General features: G+C 44.1%; 1 protein-coding gene across 1 annotated transcript in view; it reads right to left on the reverse strand.

Moving 5' to 3' along the window:
• Window positions 1-17042, reverse strand: part of PITPNM3 (PITPNM family member 3) — a 56144-nt gene extending 39102 nt beyond the window's left edge. The window contains exons 1-2 of the mRNA XM_071574783.1: window positions 16772-17042; window positions 8916-9011 (exon numbers count right to left, since the gene is read on the reverse strand). Coding sequence (XP_071430884.1) covers window positions 8916-9011; window positions 16772-16793 — 118 coding nt within the window. The 5' untranslated portion in view covers window positions 16794-17042. The remainder of the gene's footprint in view (window positions 1-8915; window positions 9012-16771) is intronic.
• Between the last annotated feature and the right edge of the window lie 711 nt (window positions 17043-17753).

Here is a 17753-nt window from a genome sequence, read left to right on the forward strand (position 1 = left end):
GTGATGCTGTAACCCTCCCCTCCTGCTAACCTGAAAGGAGTGGGTTTGGTCTCTTCCCTCTGCCCTAAACAAGTGGTTTCAAAATTCATCTGAGAATGATGGGAATTTTCAGTGATGTTTTGTGCTTAGTCCTTCCTGCTGTTCCCACCTACCAACTGGAAGTAACAAGAAGCAACTTGGCCCCCCAAGCCAAGGGCAGTGCTGGCACTGAAGCCCAAGCAGCAGCAGCAGCACAGCTGGTGGCATTTAACCCTGGCAGGTGTGAGCAGAAGGCACTTAGAGCAGCACAAAGAACTGAAAGCACCTGAGAAAACTGTGCCTTCAGGGCCGGGTTTTGGAAGAGTTCTTTTTTTCTGCTTAAAAGTTGTGGGGCAGGGGCATGGGAAGATGGTATGGGGGGTGTTTGCCTGTCTGTTGTGGCAGTCGGATAAAATGGCCAAATGGGAATGTGCAGCTTCTTGGAGCAGTTTCCAAATCTGAGAAAAAAATGCCAAACAGTGGAATTTCATATTGTCACATTTTTGTGATGATGTATTCAGCTGTAATTTTCACCTTCTGTGATCAAACAGTTGCAGTCAAATGAAAGGACAGTTTTCTGCATCAACTATCACTAGTTAGCAACATATTGACACTGTGAAATTCCTGTCCAATTTATGGCATGTGACATAGAAGGGAAGATACAAAGGAAAGCTGGGCAAAATAAAACAGTAAAATATTACTTCTCCCTTTCTGTATGGATTTCACTACATTAAGTAGCTGGCCAGGACAGATGAATCAACAGTCAAAACATGTATAGCTGCTCCATCTCAAACACAGGTGCCTGATTCTCTGTTTGCAAGGCTGTCAGCCAGAAATTTCTTTGTTTGAGGAACTGAGATTTGACCCCAGCTGTTTTTCAGAATGCAAAAGCAGCTCACTAATGTTATGTGTTAATTGTGCCCACTGCTGTGCCCTCTGCCTCCTACTTCACACTGTCTATGAAGTACAAATTATACATGGGTAGATGGAGAGTCTGGGATAGCTTCCAGATTCTCCCAGGAAGAAACTCCGTAGTACTAAACTCCAGCTGCACTGTGCACCTGCAAGAATATTAAACATTGATGAATATTCTCTGTATGACAAGCAGAGAATGTGTGGGAAATACAGGTAAGAACCACTGCAGAAAATGTTATGCTGGAGACATAAAAAGGGTTTCAAACTACCTCATTTTTAGGAGGTGAAAGCCACAGTATCTCACTTGGACAGGTTCTCTTCACTACAGCACAGACAAACTCCTGTGGTTTATCTGGTGCTGTGTTTAGTCTGCTGATAATGCCAACTACTTTAGCCCACACATATGCTTTCCTCTACCAAAGAGACAGCTTCTGAGTATAGAAATGCCTTCTGCCTCTTTTACCAGTATCTGTGCTTCTGAGCACATTTATTTTCCTGACATTTAAACACTTTTATTTCTGAAAGGCTGTTTGGGAGAAAGCAGAGATGATACTAAATTAGGAGGAGATATGGACTGTCATGAGGATAGCAAAGCCTTACAGACAGAGCTGGGAATCACCAGCACCATGAAATTTAACATGAGCAAGTGCTGGACTGTGCCCTTGGGATGGGGCAATCCTGGTGACACACACAAACTAGGGATAAGAGGCTGAAGAGGAAAGAGATGGGAGTCTCTGGAAAGAGATCTGGGGGTCTGGGTGATGGCAAATGGAATGTGAGTCATCAGTGGGTCCTGGCAACCAAAAGGGCCAAGTGTGTCCTGGGGGGCATCAGGCACAGCATCTCCATCTGGTCAAGGGGGGGGATTGTCCCGCTCTGCTCTGCACTGGGGGGGCCTCACCCCAAGTCCTGTGTGCAGGTCTGGGCACCATAACACAAGAAAGACATAAAGCTATTAGAGAGCATCCAAAGGAGGACAACCAAGATGGTGAAATGCCTCGAGGGCAGAGTTTACAAGGAATGGTTGAGGTCACTTGGTTTGTTCAGTTTGGAGAACTGAGAGGAGACCTCATCACAGCCTGCAGCTTCCTCAAGGTGGGCCATGGAGGGAAAGGCACTGATACCTCTGTGGTGACCACATGGAGAAATGGAAATCTATCTAAACAAAACTTGATTGGATGAGCCTTTTTGCAAGCTAACTATACTGGTGTCAAACTCAACACGGACTGTGTTCAGCAAATTCCAATTGCAGTTTCTGCTCTAATTAGTCTATGATATATCAATACATCAAACTGACTTCAAAGCATTATTGAATAATGGATCTTGCTGATTCAAAAGAATATTCCATCAAACACAGTAAGTGATCACACTCCCAAAGACAGAACCTAATCACATTTTTTGCATTCCAGAAACTACATCATCTAAAACATGTGAAACCCCATCATTTTAGTTGTCTTTTTAGACAAAATGTGAAGTATGATCTGCTGCTCAAAGTTACAATTCCAGCTTCATGTGGAATTTGGGAACATTGCTGAAATCCTCAAGACAGCAGTTTTAAGCACATGGTAGGAGATCACTGAAAAGCACAAAGGCACAGTGGAAGAAAATCAGCACAGGCTATTTTTCTTTTATCTTTCCAACTCTTTCACTCACTAAAGCTTAAGATTTAAATACAGCTTAAACAATTCAAGTCTCCTATTCTCAGTGGGAACAGAGCACCATCTCTCATTCTCTTCATGCTCAGATGTCTACAATGCACATTTAATTTTTACCTACACAAGCAGTTTATCACATATTATTATCTCTCACTAAAAGTCTGTAATTAGAGGATTAACAACCCAGTAACAGATATTGTTCACCATCTATACACAGCAGTCACTCTTTATTTCAAGTAACTATTATTAAAATGATAGCTACTGTCATTACAAGCATTTTAGACTACATAGACTGCTTCTGACATTAAAAGCTGAAGTATTTAAGGAAAGCTGTACTACACAATAACAATATATTTTACACACAGCACTCTATGCTCAAAAACTATGAGTACTATGACATTTCTCCTAAATATATTTAAGATATAATATGTAAAGTATTATCTGTAAACAGTGGACAGCATTAGAAATGGAAATATTACTGCACAGACATTCTGATTTTAAAGTAGTTTATCTCAAAAAAGAAAAATTAAGATAATAGAGGCAGTAGACTGGGGTAAAATATTTGGGATTTTCTTCTCCTTTCCAAAATACAATCATGTACAAAGTGTTCTTGCTGGAGTTTGCCACTGCAGTAGGCAGGCAGCTAACCAGAACTAGCTAGTACAGACTAACTAGAACTAACTAGAACAGCTCCTGACAGAGGGAGAGCCATCTCAGCTGGCCCAGAGCAACTCCTGCTCCATCCTGTTCCAGGAAAGAGCAGAGTGAGCAGAGTTTGAGGAGGGAAGTTCCATAAGTTTGACAGAAATAGAATATTCTCAGGCATGAAGAGAAAAAGGGCTTGAAGGGAGCATGGGATGCTTTTCAAAAATTAAGATTTTGTCTTCCTTTTTTCCAAATCTTTCCAATTTGGGGATTATCAATGTATGTAACTTCCAGTATTCCTGATTTTCAGAGCCTGGGTACTCTGAAAAAACAAATTAAAAAAATCCCCTTCAAACCACCTACTTAAAATTTATGTTACTTAAGCATATCAAATGTTGACTTTGTTTTTAATTTGATTGGGGGGTTTTGCCCCCAAAATTACCATGCATGAACTCCAAGAATTTCCTCACATTTCTGAGGCATTGTGTGAATCTGGTGCAATGATAACTTACTGCCTATACATTAGTATGACCATCTGCACTAAATAAAAAAAGAAAATATACTACACACTGGAGAAGTAATGACACCCTGGAAAAACTTAAAGGCACTTTGCACTGATAAAAGCATTTTAAATAAATTCTGGAAGCATCAAAATAATGAAACTGATATTGTCATGACATGACAATGCCTGCTATGAACAACTCAATCCCAGCATGAGATGTGCCATCTGACCAAAGCCGTGGCACTGGGCTGAGATTGCACAGCTGAGTGTCTGTAACACAGGATGGAACTGCTTTATGCAACAGCTAAAAAACATTCCTGAACAGGAGGGTTTATAAGACTGTTGCATAAAGTTTGCACAGAAGTATCTGGAAATTTTAATACCTGTATTTGTCTCTTGAAGTCCTTTAAGTAGAGAAGGTAATTCAAGACTAGGAGTGGAGTCCAGCAATATAACACAGTACAAAGACCAGAGGGAAGAGCCACAGATGAACCACCAGCACCATCAAGCACTTGGGTCTCTCTCTTCCAAAGGTAAACCACTTATGAACAGCAAATGCATCACATGGAACACAACATACTTACAGAAATGCCTTCCACTGATGTTTAACCCAGGGGAGAGGGGGAATAACATCCACTAGAAACTGAGGCAGGGAAAGATATCTTTATATTAAGACATTCACAAGCTACTTGCAATGCAACCTCTCCTTAAAATTCAGAGAATGAGGGTCAGCATCCTCACACGTTGAGAGGCTTTTTGGTCAGTACAATAGGATTTTACATCACACAGCTGCCTTAGAGCCCAAACGTGTTTAGATCTCCCAAACTTCCACTTCAGCTCACTGGCAGCATTTCCAAACAATATTCAGGTTGCTCAGCAGAGCATTTTACAATTAAATAAATGAGATCTATTTTCAGGAGAGGAAGGTGCAGCAAATTAAGAACATCTCTTAATTAGCAGAGAGCTACTATAGCCTCTTTCATGAATAAGAATCTTGAGAAAGTACACACAAGACTGGATTGATATATACACCATTTATTTATTGGCTTCAGCTTTACATGACCACAGTAATAGAGAAGGCAGTGGCATAAGGCTCAATGTAAGACAGTGAAACTAAGGACAAAAGTTTTTATGCAGACTAATCAAACTCAGTTGGGGAAAACAAGACAGCTGGATTCCATGCCATGTCTTGAACCTTTAGGAAAGCTGTCAGCAAACTTTTGATTACAACATCTGCAAGTTACACACTTAAGAAGGAAAAGGAAAAAAGCTTTCACATTCTAAACCTAATGTACAGATAAAGAAATTCTGAAAAAACCATGTTTCTGATAGGTCAGCTTCTCATCTGCTGGACTAGCTTAAATCCAGAATAACTGCTGAAATCAAAGTTCATTTGAATTTAAAACAGGTCAGAAAGTGGTGACATATCCCCTGCAATACCACCATTTGCATCTTATCAGAAACATGATATCAGCTGTTAACTTTGCTTCTTCTGCAGGAGGCCACAAAAAGCCTGAAATCACCTCCCAGCTACTTTAATAATAACCATCACTGACAGCTTCCTCTTAAATACCACTCTGGTTTCCAGTCACCTGTCAGAAGAGATTTCTCATAGAAAAATGAAAACCTAGAAATAAAATTAATAGTTGTATATGACTCAAAAAATCAGTGCCCTAAAATTGGCCACATCTCCCCACAGCCCATCTGGTTTTTACTCACTACCTGCCTCCTATAGAGAGTCCAGTGTCATGGGACTGGTTCTCTCAGTGCAAAGAGACTTCCACAGACAAAGATGTATTTCAAGAGCATGAATTTTCATGAGAAATCACACAATACCTGGAGGTTTTTGGTTTGCCTTCAAAACACAAGACACATAACCACCATTCTTATGGCTAAAAAAGCAAATAAAATATGTATCTACACACATATGCCACACACAGCCTGTGCCCCAAAATCTCAGTTACACATCCACATCACCTTTGTATCTATGAAAATTTACATTCCCATAATAATGAAGGATCATCTGAGTACCAGCTGCAGTGTCTGTGTGCCCACCCACTGACAATAAAGATTACAAGGGACAAATGAGCTTATATACCATCCATATTTCTTTCCCCTCTCTGTGCAGACAGCTGGAACATCCCTGTGCTAAAAGTCTGTTTCAGATAAGACAGCTGTTTGGTTCAGGACAAGGAGGAAATAATCAGTGTTCAGCAATGTATTCTGAAATATGAAACACAGACTTATGCATGCACACACAGAGAGCTCAGAGCTCTCAAGGATCTCTTAAAATAGAGATGGGTTGCTAAATCCGAGCTCAGAAGAGCAGATCTGAGCTGATTTCAGGCTGGTCATGAGCTGGCATTGTGACATTAGATAATATGTAGTCAGGCTTTTGTTTCTCAGCCTCTCCACAAATTCTTGAAAAACACCTTTAATTTATTTTCCCTTTTTAGTTCACTTATTTCTTTACTTTTCTATGGATTGCTTCTTGATTCTCAGACACAGGACTCTATACCAACAGAACAGTTACTGTAAGTATTATATAGAAACAGGGAAGAGAAAAAAAACAGTATTTGAGGCATATCTCATGTCTCAGACTGCAAAAGGGCTCTGAAGTGAATACATGCAGTATTAACACAGGCAACAAATGGAGGAACTACCACAGGACAACCTTTCCAATTCAGTCAAAAAGAACAACTGCATCCCCTTCTGCACAGTGGCTGTACCATACCTGTAGAGCCAGATACACTCATTTCTCTGGTAAACCAAGAGGACACAAACATGTTTCTGAAAGGATGTGAAGTCCACAATTCATTTCAAAGATTCTAGAGGCAGCAGGATCCAGTAAACCATTTCCCCAGATTTCTGAATAGACCACATCAAAATAGCTTCATCTTGCTGTATCTGATCAACCAAACACAGATATCTGACTTTCTTAAAAAACATTATTCCAGTATCCCCATGGAGACCTGCCCAGTTTCAATGGACAGTTGAAGCGTTTTAGGAAAGGCCAAAATTTGATGCCAAGTTTTCAAATTTAGGTTTATTTTGAAAAGTTTTCTTCCCTTGTATAATGGAGGCTGTTGCCAACTGGAGAGGGTGGTGATAAAAAATAGTCTAACTGTCATGTGAGCAGCTTGTATTTCAAGCTTAAATTTGTCATATGTTTTATAGCTATAGCAGGCAGTTTACAGCAAGGAAATTGGAAAATAAGTGGTTCACCATCAGATAAGTCACTGTCACTGTCAGAGCAACTGGCAGATAAACTCAAGTCAAAGCATCCTGGATCCAAACCTGTACTGTGAATAAGACACAGTAATAATCTGATTAATATTAATTATGTCCTTGCAAAAACAGCCTGTTCAGGAAAACAGTATTACAAATTCAGCTTCACAGAAATAAATCAGTTACTTATCAGTGAAGTTGATGCACAGCTTCCAAACCACTCAGAGCACAAAGCTGATCCCCCCACAAAGCTGTTTCACTTTCACTGCCTACCTCCTACCCTCTGCATTTTTAAATTAAGTAAAAAGCTCCTGCCATAACTCCTTAATGCTGAATTTTGACTCAGGCTTCTGTCAGCATGAAAACATAGGAATTGGTCATCAACCATTCTTGTAACAATTCCACCCACAAAGGAAATTAAAATATACTGAAAAATTAAGTTCACTTCAAGACAGCAGACCTTCAGTGCTAAATACTGCCTTAAAAACATTAACTGCCATTTGCAAATCCACCATGCATCTCTAGACACCAAATCAGCACAGAGAAATGAGACAGAAGCCAATGTGGTCCTATAAAATAAAACTAATTTGCTCAGAAATAGGCCTTATTCAAGAGGAACAAAACGCTGGGAATGGAGGGGATTTTCTCTCTGTACCATAAATACCATCAGAGTGAGAAACTGAATTACAATCTTAGCCATGCAAATGTTTTTGCACTTAGACATCAGCAGAATGTCTGCTGAATGTGGTATTAATGAAGCAACAAAATAAAAAGCACTTGCAAACCCAAGCTAAGTTTCCCATAGGACAGTTAAGTTTTCCCACTTTGGACTGTGTTTACTTTAAACTGGAAAAGAAGTGTCAACAAACCTTTGGGGGAGGGGAATCCCTCTCATTTTCACAGAACCATAAAATTGTTTGGGTTTTAAGAGTCTTTTCTAGATCATCCTTTCATGGGCAGGGACATCCCTCACTAGATCAGACTAGTCAAAGACATATTTAATGAATGCAATTTGCTACAAAAGCCAAAGGAAATTCAGCAAGTTCATTCCATAACCCTTTGTCCTGACTTACCAGTAAAGACAACTCAGTCTAACCTCAACAGCCTACACTGTAAAAGATCCTACAGTTGGATTTCTCAGTAGTAGCAGAATTCATTCTCTCTTGTTGGTTATTCTCATCAGAAAAAAGCAAATTAAACATGTCAGAAAAGCATCAGATCTTGTTTCTGCAAACAGAACCAAACCCAGATTCCCAGTTTCCCACTGGAGGTGGCAGGTTGTACATACACACAATCTACTAACTCTTCTTCCACTTCAGAGCAAAACTTCACATGTTCCAGAGTGTGTCCAGATCCAGGGTCTCACAGGGGATGTCAGGAGTGCTGCAGGTACCTCAGGTGGTCAGAGTATGGGTTAGATCCCTGTATGAGCCATTCACTTCAGAGTTGGTGAGCCCTGTGGTCTCTGTCAACTCAGAATATTCTCTGACTAAATCCACAAGCACTCAGCTTATTGCTCCTTGGACAAGCAGAGGTCTCAGTGCCTCCAGTGAAAGTTTTGACAGTGGAAAAGCCACTGGTCTTAAAAGTTGGCCATCAGTAACACAGACACTCATGGCCTTCATCAGGAACTGTGAACAAGCACACTCCAATTGTAACATCATACACTGGTTGACCTGGGAAGGAGCTGGGCCCAAGAGACTCCATAAAGACTGTCTGGTGGAGTCCTGCTGCTTCTGACACCCACTGCAGTTCAGGGCAGCTCACTCATCCTCACAAGCACCTCACCCAACTCCTGTAAATTCAGCCCCATTCATAAATCCTGGAGAGAAGATCTGATGGGTTTTTTGCCTGATGAGGACAATGCTGTTGGTTCACCTCCAAAGGAGCTCAGCTTGTTGCAAAACCGGGGGGGAAAAACCGCGGAGGGGAGGAGAAAAATGTGCACTGACCTCGCGCATCGAAGAATTCATCGTCGGAGCTCTCCACGGAGTCCCTGAGGACGCTCTGCATGTGCCTCTGGGCGCCACTGAACCGGCACGGGCCAGCTGGGAACACAGAGAGCCACATTATCCCACGGGAACACTCACCTCTGCTCCAGGAAAAGAACAGCCACCCAACACATTAGTGACCAGTTCGTGTAGGTGGCTCAGGAGGATCATTTTGGTCATCATGTATACTCCAACCTCAACACAGCCAGCCAGAGCTCTCAGGATGGCACAGAAATACTTCCACCTAACAAAAGTGACTCAAACAAGTTCCTCTTAAAGACAAGCCTGTATTGCTTTCAGCTAATGCAGTGACCTCAAAAGATAAATTCTCCCCTTTTGAATTCATCTGGCTGTTCCATTCCAACACTCAAACTGCATACTGTTCCTAAGGCAGGAAGCAGCATTTCCCCAGGACATGGCAGTAGTTCCCATTTAAATTCAATTTCACTCCTAAAAGAAGTGCCATCCTATTTAGCTCACAGATTTGCAGACAAACTACTCAATTCTCACTCACTGAGCTGTTTTCATCAGAGAGCTTTGCTGTGCTGGAGCCTGGGGCTTTCAATTGAAGTCTCCATTTGAAGACAGGAAGGCAAAACCACATTAGAATAGGTACAGTAACAGATAAAGTCATGACAGCTTAGATGGTCCCAATGGATTATCGTACTCAAAGTAATTTGTAATTAATAAACCAGACTTGCCTAACTGTATCAGTTCCCCTTACATCTACAGCAACCCAACACTAGAAAGCAGTAATGAAATATATTCATTCTATTAACAACAAAGTCTCCCCACAACCAGTGGGGAACCAGGCATCAAATCCACTATAGCCCTGACAACACTATTGTAGAAAGGACATTTTTTACCCACCAGAACAGCATCCTTGATTTTATTCATTTCTGCAAATGATGACATCACAACTTAATCTAATAACTAGAGCCCCTGGCCACAAAAGCATTCTCCTTCCCTCTTAGTAAAATAGCAACTCAAGCAGAGGATGCACCTTCTATATTATTCTGTGGAAAACATGCCACTAGGTCACAGCTTTTTGTTCTTCAATTACTCCTATAGCTGAATTAATCAAAAACATAAGTGAAGAGTGGTAAGAGGAAGCAGATTTTAGCTGGCCAAGAAGCCAGCAAAGATAAAAATCAGTTAATAGCATCTTAATAGGATAAAAACAAACCTGGTTATTAAAGGAGTGACAAGAGAATGGTGTGTATTGGGAATGTGTCCAGTGTATCTGGCAACTACTGACCACTGCATGTACTGTTAAATGGGAAGGAGGGAAGAGAGGGAAGGAAGAGAGAGGGGGAAAGAATGTTATAGAAACTTAAAATTGTAAAGACTTCAAAAGTACTTCAAAGCAAACAGCAATTCCCTGGTGAAGAGCTGTCACTAGCCTGGCTGGAAATCAGTAAAAGTATTGGCACCCCAAAGAAAGCTCATGGTTCCAGGGACCTTGGAGTTTGATGCAGAATGCAAAGGGAGGACAGGGAAAAGTGTCGAAAATATCCAGGCATAAATTCTGGGTATGAGAAAAGCCCTTGAAAGCATCAGTTTTATTATATTGCACTGGGAATGCTTATAGATTTAGAAGCAGCTTAAACATATCCACAGTCAGCAGCACAAATCTGCGTGATGTCACTGCAGCAGCTCTCCACGTCTACATGGATTTGCTGGCTGGACTGCATTGCACTGCCCTAACACACTGGTCCTACAGAGTCTGCTTCCTTCTGTGCCAGCAGATTAGCATTAGCCACCTTCAGAAGACTCTATTAACATTTCTTGATTGCATTAGACACTGACATTGCCTGGACTCACTGATTTGATTTACAGTGTCAACTGCTGCATATTTTATTTTATTATTTTCCTTCAGAGAATGAAAAGACCAGCCCTACTTCAGAACACAGGCGAGCTCCTTGGTAATGACACTTGATGCTTCTATGGCAGTGAACTTGCTCTTTATCAGATTAGTCAGCTGATTCCTAGTAGGCAGATTTCAGCAATTTTTGCACCCAGGATAGCAACTTTAATTTATTTTCAGTTGTTCAGTATGACAATTGCTGGTGATAGAAGAGGACAGCGTGAGGAAATAGTTTTAACAGAAAACCACCAATGACCAATAACCTACACATGACCAACCTGTGAGTCACAACAGTGGAACTGGAAGCACATATGGCAGTTCCCCACAGGCTGCCAGGGCAGCACAACAGACTGACAGCAGGACACAAAGGTAACACTTCCAGGAGGCAGAAGGAGAGCCCACAGAAATGCACAGGTACTTCACTTCCAGGAGAAGCAGAAGTGAAGATTCCTACCTAAGCCATTTACTCTGCACAGAGCTGCAGGTTGTGACAGTCACCTGTCACAGAGGGAGCTGGCAGGGGCTGGCTCTGAACACACAGCCACTGAACAGCTGGGGAGGGCACAGGAGCAGAGCATCCCCCAGCACCATGCACAGAAGCTGAATGCTCTGCTTAGGCTAGCACTAACTGTAATTAATTGCAATTAAGATTATAATCAGTGATTTTCTTCTGTAAAAAAGTCTTGCTTTTTTTTTTCTTCAACAAAGAACAGCTGGAATTTCACTGGTACTTTGCTACATCAGTGATCTGGTGACATGAGATGAGGTGCTGTGATGCATAAGGAAGATGCAATGGTGGAAAGCATCTTCTTTGTTTTCCCTGCACTTGTTTTAATTTTTTCTGTGGCTGATGCTATCATATCTACCCACAGACAAGTCTTGCAGGACCTACAAAAAACCATAATCCTACATGTGAACTCTTCCATAGTATATCCATCATGGATATGCTAGATCACTGTGATTCACCAGACTTCATAGTATAGAAGTATAGCCCAATCTCACAGTAGCTGTCATGGTTTTTAATGAGCAACTTATACAAAGTAACTTCTGAATGTTGTTGAAAAAGAATCAGTTAATGTAAGATTTTCATATTTACAATATGCTCAATTTACCCATGTTAGACATTGATTTCCTAACTCTTAAGATGTGTAAGTAAGGATCACAGCTGAAACCCATATCCTGTACAGCAACAGCTTCCATAAGGGAGAGAGTCACAGATATGATCAGCTGCATCCTCTTGTGATAAGCAGCAAAATAGCCAGGATCTTACTTGACTAAGAATTGCTACAGAAATAGTCCCATGTTCTGTTATGTGACACTCTCACTTCTGGTAGAAGGCAAGTCAGGCAGCACCTCTGTGCATGTCATCCTAATTCAGATGCGAGGCAAATTTCAGCCCTGGTCTTTAGGGACTATACATAGTCCCAGCAAATGGCAGAAGAAACAGTTCCCACTCACATATCAGCAGCTTCTAATGCTGTCCATCCAGAGAAGGAACAATCCACTATGATGGTGCAATCACTGATTTGTTCCACAAAAGGAGCAGAGCAGTCATGAAAAATGCCAATTCCACCTTCACCCACAAACACCAGCAGAGCTCATTTCATCATAGCTCCATAAGAAATCAACAGCAGTTGAAAGAGAAGAATTGTCTCCAGCTTCTCCTGGTCAGGGGATATAAACCCAAATTCTTTCCAAAAGCGCCTCTTTTTTTTTTTGACAAATTGGCAGTGATATGAGGGTGATTCTAAAAGGGAAAAACATAAGAAAAACACAAGAGGAAGTAAAGTGACTCTACTAGTCTGTAGCAAACATTCTCAGGACTAAGGAAATGGAAATAGAAAAACAGGTAAGAAGTAGAAAAACAGGTAAGACAAGGCCTAAGAGACTCTGAAAAGCACTCTAGAAAAACAAAGATCTTCCTCTAACAATTGAATAGCTAACACTGCTGATTCCAAACTTTAATCACTTTCCTATATCCTTTTAAAAGGCCAGGTGTCCAAAACACACTCATCCTGTAAGGCCCAAGCATCCTAAAAGAGAATTGAGCTCCTCACTGTCACTCAGTAATTCTGGTTCTGCCTTCTCCTCATCTTGAAACAGCTTTTAAAAACACCAACTGCAGCTGAAAAAGAAAACCATGACTCAAATCATCACTGTTTACAGCAGAACCTCACCAGCAGGACCAGCACAAACACTTTGGGAATGAAAGAGCAATGATTGAATTCCTGAAGCGTATTTGTGAGGGCAGAGTAGCAGCACAGGAGACTCAGCTCAGAAGTGTCAGTGTGCGAGTCACTCCAGGATGTGCCTCTCCTCCTCACCGATGCACGGATCACTGGTTACCTTGTCAGGCTATAGGGCAGGCAGAAAGCAAGCAGACTGACCCAAATGCCATCATACCAGCCCCTCGTGTGCTGCAGCATCACCAGTGTGACAGGCTGGTCCCAAAGACCATCCCAGTTCAGGTGGGCTCACACCTGACCTGCCAGGAAGGTGCATTCAAGCAGCCTGGGGTAAAAGCAGCAGTTTCCATTGGATGTGACCACAGCAAGGAGCTTTACTGTAAAACTAATTCAATACAATTCCTTTTATTGTCACATTATCACAGATTGCAAGCTTTGCAGCAGGTCCAGCCTTTTCCTGGTAACAAACATTTGCCATTCAAGCCTAGACATAAGCACATGCCAGACACAGACAACTATAAAAAAGCACTCCTGAATACTATCACCACACCAACCGAGTTAGAGATGAAGCAGCACACAGTGTTCTCTCACAGGTCCTGGAAACTCAGTCTTTTACACAGCAAAGTATTGAGGGCTGAATTTACCTCAATTTTAAAAAGTAATTAAAAAAACAGACTCTGTTGCACAGATTAAAACATTTCCACTTGTCAAAACTTGTTTTAGAACTGTGACTATTTTGAATTTAAGGACAGTTTTCCTAATAAAGTTAAAAAGCCCAAGTCATTTTTCCATTTGGAAAGAGATGCTGGGTAGAAGGAATGACCTTTGCTGTTGCCACTGACTGCTGTTGTGTAATAAGACTTCTTTCTGTTCTGATGGTTTCAGATGCTTCCTGCCTACCCATTAAGTGATTTAACTGAGCTACCCACTCAGTGTTACCTAGTGACTACACAGTTAAGACTTACCCGAGGCCAAATTCACCTACTGTATTTTCTAGTTATATGTTTTATTTCTTCTTTGGCAAACATAAAACTGAAGATGCATGTTACAAGGATGTGGATTTATCTGCTGGAGGCACTCCTCAGACTCAGGAGCTCAGGCAAGACAGAGAAAGATGCTGATCCTTCCTCCAATAATTCCAGAGTGAAAAGTAATGCACACTCAGAGTAAGCTTTTGCATGTGCACAGACCACCAAAAAAGATGTACCACACTTTGACATCATTGATAGCAGGGTCACACAGAACTCAGAGAGCATACAACGCCAAGGGGGATAGGGAAGAAAAAAGTGTAAGGCCAAGTCAAGATGTCAAGCCCTCTGGTCAAAAAGCAGAGTTGACAGAGACATAGCTAGACACAGAAAAAAGTCCACACAAATCGCAGGTTCCCTTTTGAAGAAATGAAAAAGCTAACTGATGGAACAGTCCAGAAACCACTGGGGTTAAAAGTGCCCAACACAACTCACTCCTCTCTCCCATTCCTCACTCAATGTCTTTCATCTCAAAGCAATTCCACAGTGGCAAGTTCCTGGTTACCTACTCTGTACATCCTTGCACTGGCAATTCTGCAGCAGATGGTAAGGACAGGCATATATTTGCATATTGAGTAAAGAAAACAAATAAAAAAATTAAGTCATGCAGGCTTTTAAGCCCCTATTTTAAGGTACCAGTGACATTTCCAGTCTTGCACTCTACAGGATTAGTAGTGATGTGGAGAAAGAGAGAAGAGGTTTAACACGGCTGTTCAAGCTCCAAATCCTGTACAGCTTTCCTGTAAACATGGTATATCTCTCAGAGCTGTTTCTTGATGCTTCAGATTCCAGCTTCCCCTCAGCAGAAATTAACTTCACCCTCCCTCTCAGCAGTATCATCACCTCCTCCAAACTGACTCCCCAAGCCCAGGGAACGCAGGAATATTCCCTAACCTCTTCCTGCAACAACTGTAGGTGGACTCCCTGCATCACATCTGAAAGACTCTACTTTCATAGTGCAGAGACTCTGGCTTTCTGAGAAGGATCTGGCATTTTTGAGTCACTGCTGTCCATTAAAAATGAAGTAGGAGATGAAGAGTGGGTACCACGCCACTCCCACAGGGACACATCAGGTATGATCTCCAGTTGCCTCTATGTGGTTTTACAACCTACAATCTTGCAAATGTCCAAGCATTTCTGCACAGGGACTAGTCCAAGTGCTTAAGATCTGGAGTTCACTACATGAGATCTGGCTACTCAAATATCTCAAGTGTGAATCACGTCTAAAAGCCCTTTACAAGCACACCTGTCATTCAACAGTGATCACACAGCAGATTTTCACTATGTCCTTCTTTCTATTTGAGGTAAGGCTACAGCACGAGCAGAGGCTTCAAGGCAGGGTACATACAAGGAAAATGGACACAATATTTCTATCTTTGTGCATATTGCAGCTTACACTGATAAACTCAGCAGAGGCTCCATTTATAAAAGCAGCACATTTCTCTTACTCCTAACAACGTTCTGCCAGATCTCCTTAGTGAATGGTCTAGTCTTGCTTTACAAAAAGAAGCAGTTGCAACACCACAAAATTGGCATCAAAAGAGATATTTTGTCTACTGGTGCCAGTGGAATCACATCCAAGACAAGTACCATCCTTTAAAATCCTTAGGCAAAGTTGGGTTTGAACATGCAAGCTACATATGCAGGCTGCATTACTCATGTATCACAGAAAGCCAAAGCAATGTCCTCTTATTTTCCCAGCAAACTTAAAAGGACTGCAAACTAATGCCGAAGAAACAAACTATGAGACTTTCCCCCCATTTGTGTACTTCTTCATCTTCCAAAGATGGAAAGCAACCATTTAGTTCAGTCCTATATTTGTATCTTCTGAAATAATTGATGTTCTCATGTTCCCAAGTGTTACATCTCTGGGCTGCCACCAATTCATGCCTATTTTGGGAGGATAATTAAAAAAAACCCCAACAAAATACTGTTGGAAAAGAAAGAACTTTGGGTTTAGCTTGAATATTGCCATGCTGCTGTAAAGCTGTGCCAAGAGCTGGCACCAAACACTGGTGTCACATACTGACCATTCAGTCACAGCAGTTAGGCCTGCACTTGCAACAGCAATGGGCTCTGTGCACAACCCAGAAGAAAACCACTTCTGCATCAGCAAGTGGGCTCTCTGTTCTGCTGGCTGTCACTGGCCATTCGTGCACACAGAGCTTATGCCACCTGGTACAGGCTGCCCCGGGCACGGGCCACCGCTGCTGCCGAGCATCCCCAAGCGCCGGTGGCAGACCCAGCCAAGGGACCTCCGCATTGCTCAGGCTCCGGAGGCAGCGCGAGTTCCAGCACGTGAGCGGGCAGGGCGCACCCTTCGCCTTTCGGCAAGTCCTACCCAACAGCGCACCTTCATTGTTCTCCGACCGCAACTGCTGCTCCCCTCTCTGCTCCTCCCGAGCACCGGCCCCACGAGGCCAGAGCTGGGGGAGCGCTCCCGGAGCAGCAACTGCCCCGCCAGCCCCGCGCCCGCGGCACCGGCCGATGCGGGCGCCGAGGGCAGCGCGGGCCGCGCTCGGGAGCAACGCCGAGGGACAGGTGTACCCGCGGCTCGTTCCTACGAGTTTGGGTTGGACGCCCCGCGGGGCCGGCGGCGGAGGACGCGCAGCCGGGGCTGCCCCGCAGCGAGCGCCCCGGAGCCTCACCCTATCCCACCGCTGGACCGTCACCCCATCCCGCCGCCGGGGCTGCCCTCGGGGCCGCCCCATCTCGCCGCCGGGGCTCGGCACTCACCTGGGCGCGGAGCTTTCGCCATTGCGGGGCTGCCCGCTCGCGGCCAAGCCGTTCAGAGCCGCGTCAGGTGCTGGCCCGCGGGGCGCTCCGGGCGCGCCCGCTGCCCGCGCTCCGCCGCCCCATCGGCTCTCGGCGGAGGCCCCGCGCCGCCCCCTCGCCTGCGGCGCTCGCAGACGCGGCCGGGAGACGCCGCTGCCGCCGCCCGGTGCCGCCCGCCCGCCGCTGAAGGCGCAGCCGCCGTCGCTAAAGGCGCAGCGAGCGGCTCGGCGGAGAGCGGGGGCCGGGCCGGGGATGTGGCTGCGCATCCCCGGCCCGGGGAGCGCGGTGCGGGCAGCGCCCCGGCCCGGAGAGGGGCTGGGCGGCGGCACCGGGGGCTCGCCCTGCCAGCAATCCCCGCCGCGCAGGGGTCGGGGCTCCCGCGCTGTCCTGGCGCCCCGCGGAGCTGCGGAGGAGCTGGACCCGCTCCGCGGAGCTGCCCCGCACCGTGCCCGGTTCCTGTCTGCCGCCGCTCCGCGCACGGCTCGGCCGCTGCTGCGGCACTGCCTCTGCAAGCTGCTCCTGCGAGTGGCTGCTCTGGAATTTAACAGCAAATACCCTTCGGGTGCTGCCAAGCCCCATGTCAGTGCAGTGGCTGAACTGCTGCAACGCGCTGCCTTTTAAGTCAGCCGTGGGCAAGCGGCTTACAGCCTGCTGAGAGCTGAACTAGGGAACTTACAGGGCGAGACTTGCTTTCTCCCTCTTCAAGAGCCTCAGGAGCAGCATATCTCTAAAAGCAGAGAAACCAGCTTCTCCAGATCCCCCAAGAATTAGGGAGAAATTCGCCTTAAGAAATGTCTGTAAGTTGCAGCCCATCTTGTGGAAACGATGGGTAGAGGCTGACAGAGAGCCTAGGAAGGCTTGTATGTTACTACAGTGTGTCAGAGCACCACCAAGTAAAGTGCAGTGAACAAAAGTTTTGCCCAAAGAAGCCCACAGTTGAAGA

The sequence above is a fragment of the Pithys albifrons genome, chromosome 21, assembly GCF_047495875.1.
Source record: "Pithys albifrons albifrons isolate INPA30051 chromosome 21, PitAlb_v1, whole genome shotgun sequence".
Classification (NCBI taxonomy): domain Eukaryota; kingdom Metazoa; phylum Chordata; class Aves; order Passeriformes; family Thamnophilidae; genus Pithys; species Pithys albifrons.